Source organism: Ranitomeya imitator, chromosome 1 (assembly GCF_032444005.1).
Source record: "Ranitomeya imitator isolate aRanImi1 chromosome 1, aRanImi1.pri, whole genome shotgun sequence".
NCBI lineage: Eukaryota > Metazoa > Chordata > Amphibia > Anura > Dendrobatidae > Ranitomeya > Ranitomeya imitator.
The window spans coordinates 99,929,695-99,942,156 of record NC_091282.1 but is presented as its reverse complement, the minus strand read 5'-3'; the positions used below and the strand labels follow the sequence as shown (position 1 = coordinate 99,942,156).

Genomic DNA, 12,462 nt, shown 5'->3' with positions numbered 1-12,462 from the left:
ATAAAACATTTGTAACTTCTTGGGGGAAAGTTGGCAAATACCAAATGGGGGGAAATTAAATTAAAAAAGAAATCAAATTAAAAAATTAAAGACGACGGTATATAAGGTGCATTGAGCTGGAGGGAGATAAAAAATAAAGAAAAATAAAATATATACGGTATATGTACCTACGCTGTTCTGTACAGTATAACCTCTGTTCTTCCGTATTGCACATCCTACCACAAACATAGATATGTGATGAACTGGAGCATTTATTAAGGCTGTGCGTAACGAAACATGTTGGGTCAGTAGCCTTCAGGAAGGCACATAGGAGCTGTGCACAGCGAGTCCATAATATCTGGACCTGTACAATCACCGATGGATTAGGCAAACATGCAGGGAGCTTCCAACCAGCTTTTAGCATTTTGCAGCAATATGAAGTTTTGGATGGCAAAAAAAAAAATAAAAAAATTGGAGGATTACCTCCCGTACAAAGTTTTTTAGTTATTTATTAAAATAAAAAAAGGAAGAAAAAAAAAATGACAAAAAGAAAAAAGACAAACGTGTGAAAAATGAGACATTGAATGAAGTATTTTGGACAAAGTGCCTCGTAGTCCCTACCGATAAGTTTGTGCCGCTCGTCAGTGTAGTGGTTAGACATCCGTTCAACAGAAAGAGAAGGACATTTCCACTGACGGTATAAAAAGTTGACTTAACGGTTCAAGTAATGGGGTTTTTACGGCCACAGTTTAATAATAATAATAATTCTATGTTACAGGAGAAAGTTTTTTATACGGTCGTCCTTCATTCAAGCCTTCTCTTAAAGGGCCCGTGGTCGCTTGGGGTTTATTTGCTTGCTGGCTTGTTCCTCCTCCTGTAAAGCAGCTCGGAACGATTTCACTTTATCTGAAAGAACAAACAGTCCATTACTTGTCCCATCTCAGCCATCGCATGTGGTATAAATACCTGACAGACCCGTCTTAGGGCCCCTCACACCCCTCCATGAACGGAGAGGTATTCATTCCATAGCCCGGCACGCCGTGCCATAAATGATGTCCGAGAAGATCCCTTTAACCACTTTGGGACTGGGCCATTTTTCATTTATGCGCTTTAGTTTTTACTCTCTCCTTTCCCCAAGAGCCATAACTTTTTTTTTCCCCCTATTGACACAACCGTATCAGGGCATGTTTATTGGGGAACGAGTTGTACTTTTGAATGACTATCATATAAAGTACTGGAAAAATGGGGGGGGAAAAATCCAAGAATGAAATCGAGAGAAGAAATGCAATTCCTCCATTATATTTTCATGATCAATGTATATATGGTAAAATGACCTGGTATTACCAACGATATTTACTCATGTCTAGTGAAAAGGTTAAAAGGAAAAAAAAAAAGCAATTTGATTTGTGTCGCCATTTTTTGAGAGCCGTATTGTTTTACGTTTCAGACTTGTTTTTTGCATTGCGAGCGGACGATTGCATACATACCATTTTGAGACCAGAATAGTGCAGGGTCTGAAAAACTACAAATTCTGAGGTTTCTTTTTTTTCTCTCTTCACAAAGCTTATCTAACAGGATAATGTTATATTTTTGTAGAACGGACTTTTACTGACATGCAGACCCCAAATTTTTTTTTTATACTTTTAATTTCTTTACTTTTAATAGCTAAAAAGGTGGGCAGTTAGAACATTCCTTTTTATATATTTTTTAGTTCCTTAAAAGACAAACCTGCGATCGTTTGTAACTGTAGCGTAAATTTCAGTCTCCTATAAAGCTCAGCCTGTGGTTGCTCTAAACAGAAATTCCAAGATGGCAGCCATGGGGGTCTCCAGCAAGATCCCAGCTGCCATGAACACCAACTAGCGCTTTTCCATTTTTCTCTCTACTTCTTCCAACAGTGAGAACTTGTATTTGTCCAGTTAGGCCTCTTTCACACTTCTGTTTTTTCCGTCCGTCGCAATCTGTCGTTTTCGTAAAAAAACGGATCCTGCAAATGTGCCCGCAGGATGCGTTTTTTTGCCATAGACTTTTATTGACTGATTGCGACGGATGGCCACACATCGCGTCCGTCGTGTAACGGATGCGTTCAAGGGAACGTTTTTTCGTCCGTTGAATCCACCATTACTGATCGCGCATGCGCGGCCGGTACTCCGCCCCTCCTCCCCGGACTTCATAATGGGCAGCGGATGCGTCGGAAAACTGCATCCGCTGCCCACGTTGTGCACAATTTTGCACAACGTACGCCGGGCCGACGGTTTGCGACGGCCCCGTACCGACGTAAATGTGAACGAGGCCTTACATAGCCATACGAGGGCTTGTTTATTGAAGGATGAGTTGTAGTTTTGAATGACACCATTTATACTGCCATATACTGCACTGGAAAATAAAAAAAAAAAATTCAAAGCAGCTGAAATTGCAAAAAAAAAAGTGCTATAACAATTTTTTTTTTTAATACCATGTTCACTATATGGTAAAACTGGCCTGGCGCTGTTATTTTATTGCAATGTTGAGGCGACCAAAAAAAGCAGTTTGGAGTTTTGTTATTTTTTTTTTTCTTCTTACCAATCGGATTATTTATTTTATATCTTGATAGAGCCGACATTTCTGAATATAGCAATGCCAAATAGAGTGGCTTGCGGAAGTCTCTCCCCCCACCCCATGGTTTTTACCTATTTTGTTACATTACAACCTACATTATTACCAGATGGTCCAATTCTTGGCACCCCAATAAATCAACTGATTAAAAAAAGTTGCAGCACTGAAGTAAGCGTCAAGTGCCAATTACTGTGTAACAGGCACAGCTCTAATTTTAAGGGTATGTGCACACGTTCAGGATTTTTCGCTTTTTTTCGTGATAAAAACGCATACATTATGCATCCCATCATTTAGAATGCATTCCGCTATTTTTGTGCACATGATGCGTTTTTTCCCGCGAAAAAACGCATCACGGTAAAAAAAGCAGCATGTTCATTAATTTTGCGGATTTTTCACGTTTTTCCCGCTATTTAATGCATTGGGAAAAAACGCAAAAAAATGAGAAAAAAACGTATAAAAAAAGGAAGGGGGATTTCTGGCTGAAAAGTCTGTTTTTTGTCAGGAAATTTCTGCACGAAACCCTGAACGTGTGCACATACCCTAAGAGTGGATCTGACAAAGGAAATGAATCTATGCCTTAATACCAGGCGAAGACACTGCCAGAAGTACGTAGCAATACTAGCAAACAAGGGGATGAGCTTGCAGTTCCTCCAATCACCTGGCAGTATCCAGAACCCAATCCCACTAACTTGATGTTGATGGCCTTTACTGAGGATCCAGTGCTGGCAGTGGTCAGCAGAACTGACGAGTAGCCTCGTACGTACCCCGTAATTCAGTGAGGATGTCAATCTTCTGTTCTAGGATTGCTTCTAGTTGTGTAGCATAGGAATCCACGTCATAATCCACCTCCTCAGCCATTTCTAGCAGAGCCTTCTCATCTTCCAGCCATCGTATCGATTCCTATGCATGAAACAAATCAGCAACTCCTGAGATTATGCTGGGAGGTCACAAGTGTAAGGGCTGGAAAGTGGCGGCAGCAGTCATCAGACACGGGATGGGCACTGTAAGGGGCTATAACTATGGTAGAGGGTACTCCTGAGAGTGCCAGGGACAAGAAAGGGCCATAGGGTAACATCAACCTACAGGTATAAGCAGCTAATGTGGAGGCTGCAGACAGCAGCGAGACATCTACACCCAAATCACCCACTGACTGCTCACATGAAAGGCTTCAATTTCCATTGCAAGAACAATCCAGAAATATGATGGATCTGTCACACGACACTGGATCCGGATGAGGTATGTGGAGGTTTCGCTGTACATAGCACAACTCTGACCCCCACTTATAAACCTACAGGAGGTAGTGCATCTATAGACATCACTCATGCTCCACACAAGAACTATGTATATGACGTGTGGGTCCCACCTGGAACACAGCTCTGTGATCTTCTACTACCTGCTCCTCCATTTCCACCATCTGAGACACGGCTTCGTGGAAGGTGAAGAGCTGCGGCGAAACCTCTTCCTCCTGAATATTATACAAAAATGACAACACGTATTAAATAGTGAGAATGAATGGTTCTGGGCGACAAGGCAAAAAAAAAAAAATCTATGGCCCGTATTTATTAGGCCATTTACACCAGTTGTGGAAGTAAACTGAGCCCTAAAACCTGTAAAAGTGGCCGTGGTTTAGTGCGAAGGGCGCACAATGGTTTTCAGATTTATTAATCCCAATGCCAGAATATGACACGGCATGAAAGTGTAACTTTTGTCCAGAAAGAGCGCCACTCTAGTCTGTGGGCTTGGTGTAGTACTGCAGCCGAACCTCACTCCATAAGGATGAACTGCAGTGTTACACTCACCATTTGGGCATAGGGGGCGTAGTTTCTGGTTGGGTCAAGATTTTTTCTATTCTATTCCCAAACTACTGGAATTGAGCAAAAAGATTTGCTCAGTCCTGGCCCGGTGTATAGTTTGGTCCATGGTGGCAGCCGGTCTTCACTTCTGCGCCGGGCATCATGGCCGCCTCTTGCACTCATTAAGCCTCGCCTGTTGATAGTATGTGCATCATGTAGTCTCGTAAGTGCAAATGGCGCTGAGGATGTTGGAGATGCAGTGAAGATTGTCATGGCCCGGCAGCCACAGAGGACAGGACTGGGCACTGATCCAGCACTAGTTCTTTTTTACTCGACTATACAAACCACCCTTTTAAGATTTGCCCCTCCAAAGCAGCAGATATGATTCACCCTTTACTCCAGGGTCACATTTACAGCTCAGAGCAATTCTGGGCACCAACCATCCCTCAGGTCACCGCGTAGGACGTAAGTTACAGGGGGCACAATGTACATGACCAAGTCACGGAGCTGCCGGTGTGACGTGTGCAGCCACCCACATTTTGTTCACATAAGAGCTTGAGGTCATCCCTCTGCGGAGAACTGCCCACTCCCCACAGCGACTCCAGGTCATCCAGCTGGTTCTGGGCATGATGTAACATGGGGCGGACGTCTCCTGCAGTGCTCGGGTCCACGGTCAGCTCCTTCACCCTGTAACGAGCAGCAGATCATTAGTCCGGGGGCTCAGAGGCTTTTTCTTTCTTGTCAAATGTTCGGTCAACAGAAAAAAAATAATAATATAGAAAAAGTAATCCCGAGAGGAACGATCTGAATGTATAATGTCAGCCGTGAGACCTCCTTGTTCCAGAGCTCAGACTTGTGAAGTGCCAGCACTATCCTCATCCCCCCACAGAGGACCCCGATCTACTGGCCGTGTAGGATGCTGCTCTGGGGAGTGAATGGTACACGATGCACTGAAAGACCTCGTTTTTTCCAGGCTGGAGACAGCAGGGCTTGTGGGCCCCACACATGCTTGATAAGCATCAGAGGGTTCTGTCAAGTGTCAGATTTCGCTGCAATTTTGCAAAATATGATCCCATTCCCCCCCCCCACCCACCCAAAAAAAAAAACAAAACAAAACAAAAAAAACGTGTCATCACACACTGACTATAGACCCTTAAAGAAAGTCTTTCACCCCCAAAACATCCTTGCAAACCTTTTTACCAATTAGAAAAGGTCACAGAAGTGATAATCAGTGGTGGTATAAAAAAAAACTAACACCCACTAGTATATTTCATGTTCTTCTCAGCTTCAGGAACCCCTCTTTAGTCACAAGGGTTAATACACTGTGTTCCAAATTATTATGCAAATTGGATTTAAGTGTCAAAGATTTGTTTTGTTTTTATAATAAACTTGTGGATGGTATTGTGTCTCAGGGCTCAATGGATCACTGAAATCAATCTTAAACACATGTGATAATTAGTTTTCCAGGTGATTCTAATTTAAGGAAACCTACTTAAAAATTATGTTCCACATAATTAAGCAGGCCACAGGTTTCAAGTAATATGGGAACCAAAAAGGATCTCTCTGTTGCTGAAAAGCATTAAATAGTGCAATGCCTTGGACAAGGTATGAAAACATTAGATATTCCACGAAAACTTAAGAGTGATCATCATACTGTGAAGATATTTGTGACTGAAACAGTGCACAGACAGAGTTCATGCAGATAAAGGCATAATGAGGAAGGTTTCTGCCAGACAATTTCATGGGATTAAGAGAGCAGCTGCCAAAATACCATTACAAAGCAGTAAGCAGTTATTTGACGCTGCTGATGCCTCTGGAGTCCCTCGAACCTCAAGGTGTAGGATCCTTCAAAGGCTAGCTGTAGTGCATAAACCTAATATTCAGCCACCCTTAAACAGTGTTCACAAGCAGAAATGGTTAAAGTGGGCACAGACATATATGAACACTAATTTCCAAATAGTCTTGTTTACTGATGAGTGTCAAGCAACCCTGCATGGTCCAGATGGATGGAGTAGTGGATGGTTGGTGGATTGCCACCATGTCCCAACAAGGCTGCGACATCAGCAAGGAGGTGGAGGAGTCACATTTTGGGCCAGAATCACGGGGAAACAGCTGGTAGGACGCTTTAAGGTTCCTGAAGATGAGAAAATGACCTCTGTAAAGTAAATAGCACTTCTGACTGACAACTTTCTTTCATGGTCTAAAAAGCAGAAACGTGCCTTCAGGAGCAAAATCATCTTCATTCATGACAATGCCCCATCTCATGCTGCAAAGAATATCATTGGCTTCTATGGGCATAAAAGGAGATAAACTCATGGTGTGGCCACCATCTTCACCTGACCTCAACCATATAGAGAATCTTTGGAGTATCATCAAGCACAAGATCTATGAGAGTGGGAGGCCGTTCACATCAAAACAGCGGCTCTGGGAGGCGATTCTGACTTCATGCAAAGAAATACAAGCAGAAACTCTCCAAAAACTCAAGTTCAATGGATGCAAGAATTGTGAAGGTGATATCAAAGAAGGGTTCCTATGTTAACATGTTAGGCTAGGGTCACATTGCGTTAGTGCAATCCGTTTAGCGCTAGCGGATTGCGCTAACGCAATATTTTCTATGGGGCTGCGGTCGGGGTCGCGGTAACGTCCCCACTCTGCGAGAGCGGGGAACGGACCGCGGGCGCGCCTCGGACGCTGCTTGCAGCGTCCGCGGCGCGCCAGGAAACACCGGCGGTCGCTAGCGCGTGCCGAACATGGCACGCGCCAGTGAAGCGCGTTCCCATTGCCTTCAATGGGCGCGATAACGGACGCGTTGCACGGCGTTAATTTCGCCGTGCAACGCTGTCCGTTAAACGCGGTCCCATAACGCAATGGGAACCCAGCCTAACTTGGCCTGTTAGGAGGTTTTGGAGTTAAATAGCTTTATTGTTCAGTGAATGTGACCTCCTAATGCTGCAAATTCCACAAATGAGCATTTTCAGTTCTTTAAAACATCAAATGTTTAGAAATTCTACTGTGTCTAATAATTTGGAACAGTGCATTTTGAGTTTTTATTTATTTTGGAGATTATACTGTTATCATTGGGAGGTTTCTTCAATAAAACTCGATGTATAATCTAACGGGTGATGACTTTTATTAGACTGACTGTCATTTGCTCCGACCATTTAGGAAAATCCGAGAAAAAATATCATTTGCATAATAATTTGGAACATGGTGTAGTTCTCGTAGGGATGTCCCGTACTATTCTGTGGCACGGATCCTAAAAACACAGGCAATCCATGCATGTGTTGCGGCTGCCGAACATCGGTGGGACATGCAGCCATGGGGACTTAAACATAGTTTTCGACAAGGCAGGATAGAACACAAGCATGCTTAGAAAATGCCTTATCCCAGCACGTTGGCTCATCATTAATCCTACGTTATTTACTCTTTTAAAGAATTGTCCAAACAGCCCCTGCCCATAACCACTATGGAGGCATATGTTCCTCCTCACTGTGGCTCTCACGATATTAGCCAGAAACCAAAGGAGCTGTAAGGACCCGACTGCCATAGCTGCCATTGTCACCAAGCCTCAGGACTGGGGAACAATCAGCAGCGGTAATTGTTGGCTATGAAAAGATGTTCTACGCTGGAACAAGGAAACCTCTTCACACTCACAGCAACAAAAACTCAATGCAAAAACATGACCAAAAGGAAATGTGCGCTACAAACTTATGATGAAAATGTAAAGAAAACATGCAAGACGACAGTGAACTGAAAAGGTGAGCGGTAAAGAAAGGGACAGGCCACAAGTATACAGGAGAAGAGCTGGAGACCTGGTGAGCGTAGGAGAGAAGTCGTCATACTCATAGGAAGGAGAGAGGTCAGAGCGACTTCCGCTACCCTGAGAGAAGGGAATATCCGATGGACTAATCCCAAATTCCTTTACCCTGGAGCCCGAGACACAGCAGGAGCACGAAGCAAAGTGTGACAAGCAAAGAAGACATTTTAGCATTGTCCATACAGGAAAGCAGAAAACAGAGAAATATCCACAATATGCAGCAGCTAGACATTATCTGTAACATGCAGTAATAGGAGCACTGACTCAGGAATATCAATCACTGATGATCGCCGATCTGCCCATCAGCGTCAACTGGCACGATGGGCGAGCGCTGGGTACCAGAGGGTCCTGGACTCATGGACAGACCAAAGAACCATCAGTGGTTATTACATACAGTGGAAGGTCAAAGTGTGTGCACCCCTGGTCAAAATTACTGATATTGTCAACAGTTAAGCAAGTTGAAGATGAAATGATCTGTAAAAGGCCTAAATTATATATATATATATATATATATATATATATATATATATATATATATATATATATATATATATATATATATTTTATTTTATTTTTTTTTATTTTTTTTTTGTTATTCTTTTTTTTTATTTATTTTTTTTTTTTTTACATTTTATAAATTAGAAAAAGGAAAATGGGCGAATACAGAAGTTTGGGCACCCTGCATTGTTAGTACCTCGTAGCACGCCTACTGAAAATATCACAGCTTGTAAACATTTTTTTTGTAGCCAGACAAAGGTCTTTCAGTTCTTGTTTGAGGGATTTTCATCCATTCTTCCTTGTAAAATTCTTCCAGTTCTGAGATTCCTGGGTCGTCTTTCATGCACTGCTCTTTTGAGGTCTAGACACAGATTTTCAGTGATGTTCAGATTAGGGGACTGTGAGGGCCATTGTAAAACCTTCAACTTGCATCTTTTGAGGCAGTCTATTGTGGATTTTGACTAGAGATGAGCGAATTTGATCGGACCAGGGCTTATCCGGCAAGCTATAGTGCTTACTGTATAAGCTGCAGAGGGAACCGGCTTCCTGGATCGCTCCGACTGATCAGCTGTCCAGCTCTGCAGCTGCATGTGTCGCGGCTGTGTGACAGTCACAACAGAGCATGGAGAGCCCAACACACAGGCATGCAACACATGCAGCTGCGCAGCCGAACTGCTGATCAGCCGAAGTGATCCAGGAAGCAAGTTCCCTCTGCAGCTTATTCAGAAAGCACTATAGCTTGCCGGATAAGCCCTGGCCCGATCAAATTCGCTCATCTCTAATTTTGACGTGTGTTTAGGATCATTGTTCTTTTTGTAGAAGCCATCCTCTTTTCAGACTTCAGCTTTGTTTTTTTTTGTCTTTTTTTTTTTTTTTTTTTTTTACAGATGATCTGTTCGTAGCAAGAATTTGTTGAAATTTCATTGAACCCATTCTTCCCTCTATCCGTGAAATGTTCCCCGTGCCATTGGCTGCAACACAATCACAAAGCATGATTGACCCATCCCCATGCTTAATGGTTGTCGAGTTGTTCTTTTTCTGAAATCCTGTGCCCATTTTTTCTCCACACATACCTTTGATCATTGTGGCCAAAGAATTCTGTTTTACCCTCATCGGCCACAGGACTTCTTTCCAAAATGTATGAGAGTTGTTTAGTAGTGATGAGTGAATACACTCGGTACTCGAGATTTCCAGAGCACGCTCGGGGGTCCTCTGAGTATTTTTTAGTGCTCGGAGATTTAGTTTTCATCGTCGCAGCTGAATGATTTACATCTGTTAGCCAGCATAAGTACATGTGGGGGTTGCCTGGTTGGCAGGGAATCCCCACATGTAATCAAGCTGGCTAGTAGCTGTAAATCATCCAGCTGCAGCGAAAAAAACGAAATCTCTGAACACTAACAAATACTCGGAGGTCACCCGAGCGTGCTCTGGAAATCTCGAGTAACGAGTATATTCGCTCATCACTATTGTTTAGATGTTCTTTTGCATACTTCTGATGCTGAATTTCATGGTGAGGATGCAAGAGAAGTTTTCTTCTAATGACTCTTCCATGAAGTCGATATTTATGCAGGTGTCTCTGAACAGTAGAATAATGTACCACAACTCCAGAGTCTGCTAAATATTTCTTAAAATCTTTTGCAGTTAAGCAGGGTTCTGATTTGTTTCTCTAGCAATCTTATGAGCAGCTCTCACTGAAATTTTGCTTGGTCTTTCAGACCTTATTTTGACCTCCACTGCTTCTGTTAACTGCCATTTCTTAATAATATTTGTAACTGAGGAAAAGGCAACTTGAAAACGCTTTTCTATCTCCTGATAACCTTCTCTTGCTTTGTGGGCCTCCACCATTTTCATTTGCAGACTGCTAGGCAGCTGATTAGATGAACCCATGGCTGCTGTTTTTTGGCACAAGGTTAGAGGAGGCTAGATTCTTATAAAGCTGGGAAATTTGCATCACCTGGACTTTCCTAACGATGACAGTGAACAGGCCATAACCCTAACAGGCTAAGGTCTGAAACCTTATCTAAGCACACAAATCTCCAAGGGTGGCAAAACTTTTACATTGGCCCATTTTCGTTTTTGTAATTTCTGAAATGTAAAAAAAAAACAACAATATATTATTGGGGAAATGTGTCATCTTTAACTTTAGGCCTTTTAGAGATCATTTAATCTTCAACTTGTTTAACTGTTCACAATAACAGTAAAAACTTTTTACATGCCACGACCATTGGGCACGATACAGATTAACGTATAACTCAGTGACTCATCGAGATACAATAAATACTATTGTCAGATCGGACATTTAAGCAAAAAATTCACACTGACAGTCAGCAATTCCTGCTTTCTATTGGCAGTGCCAACCAAATTCGTGATCTGCGTACTTTGAAGCCAACTATGTGCCACGTGTTCAGCAAGTAATCCCAGGATATTGCCCCTAAATAACCCCAATCCCTATATACTTACATGCATACAAAGTTACCATTGGGAAGCCATCTATATAAATAGTAAAAAAAAAAAAAAAGCCATAGTTCCCCGAAAAAGGCCATGGTTCTGAAGCTGTCCACCAGACCGGAAGTGGCGATGTCACGGACGCCACTGACCTGATCAATGAGGTCACTGATAGGTGGTCAGGACGTCGTCACTTCAGCACCATCGGAGACCAACATGGCAGCGGCGGCAAAGTGGGGAAACAGATCCCGAAGGCAAGAATGGCTTTCTTTTTTTTAGGAATTGTTTTTCATTAGTCCGTATATCTGCTGAAGAATTACCTGTTTGCATATCTTAAGGTGTTTAAGGTGTTTTCACAAGATGCCATTCCAGGAGATATAGTAGCGATCTACAAGTAAATCCACAATTATTCATCGTCAAACCTGGAAATTGGTTTCCGATTCTATTAAAATAGAGCCTAGTTATTCTCTAATCGGCAACTTTCCAATACACTTTGTTTCATCTTCAAAACATATTTATTGGATTTTGCACGCAAAACATGATAACTGGCCAAAAAAGCCTCGGCAAGGGTAATACAAAAAAGTAAAATCAGTGTACACAGAATTTGCCATATCAGATGTGTTCTGTACATTAACAGGATCAGATACGGATGAACACTAAGGTTTTTTCTATAGTACTCTTCAGGGATTTAGAAGATTATTGGCGTAGCTTCATCTATATGGAGTAAAGCAGATTGGGTATGTTTATGAAAAAAATTCACATTTACTCAAAATGACAGTTTTGTCTAAGTGTAAAGCCATCAACTAAGCAAACATTCAAGTAGGGAGCATTTACACTGCACGACTATGGTGAAAGAGCGCTACTAGGGACGCTAGTTTCACATTCATTTTGTAGTGCGAACAACAGATTTCTTTTCACCGGCTGAATGAGCAAAACACTGGTTCGCCGGGTGAAATGATTTTTTGCGTTATATTAAAAAAAACAGGATTTTTGGTTGCTTACCGTAAAATCTGTTTCTTGGAGCCTCCATTGGGGGACACAGGAACCATGGGTGTATGCTGCTGCCACTAGGAGGCTGACACTATGCAAATAAAAAAAGTTAGCTCCTCCTCTGCAGTGTACACCCCACCGACTGGCATTATACTCTTCAGTTAGTGAGAAAGCAGTAGGAGATAAACAACAAGGTTGAAAACCATAACCAGAAACTTGAGAACTGTAAACGTGAGAACAGTCATAGAACATAGAAATTGAGAAACATTAGGAGGGAGCTGTGTCCCCCAATGGAGGCTCCAAGAAACAGATTTTACGGTAAGCAACCAAAAATCCTGTTTTCTT

At 42.3% G+C, this 12,462-nt stretch overlaps 1 protein-coding gene across 6 annotated transcripts in view; it reads right to left on the bottom strand.

The window, feature by feature from the left end:
• Positions 1-470: 470 nt before the first annotated feature.
• The window catches only part of KIF2A (kinesin family member 2A), an 89,848-nt gene continuing 77,856 nt past the window's right edge, over positions 471-12,462 (bottom strand). For 4 of the 6 annotated variants that reach the window (XM_069749157.1, XM_069749175.1, XM_069749168.1 and 1 more), the window contains exons 16-21: positions 11,448-11,515; positions 8,180-8,293; positions 4,904-5,054; positions 3,938-4,039; positions 3,339-3,474; positions 471-885 (exon numbers count right to left, since the gene is read on the bottom strand). In XM_069749157.1, the coding sequence (XP_069605258.1) occupies positions 800-885; positions 3,339-3,474; positions 3,938-4,039; positions 4,904-5,054; positions 8,180-8,293; positions 11,448-11,515 (657 nt within the window). In that variant the 3' untranslated portion in view covers positions 471-799. The remainder of the gene's footprint in view (positions 886-3,338; positions 3,475-3,937; positions 4,040-4,903; positions 5,055-8,179; positions 8,294-11,447; positions 11,516-12,462) is intronic. The other 2 variants (XM_069749199.1, XM_069749193.1) reach the window with 1 other exon arrangement.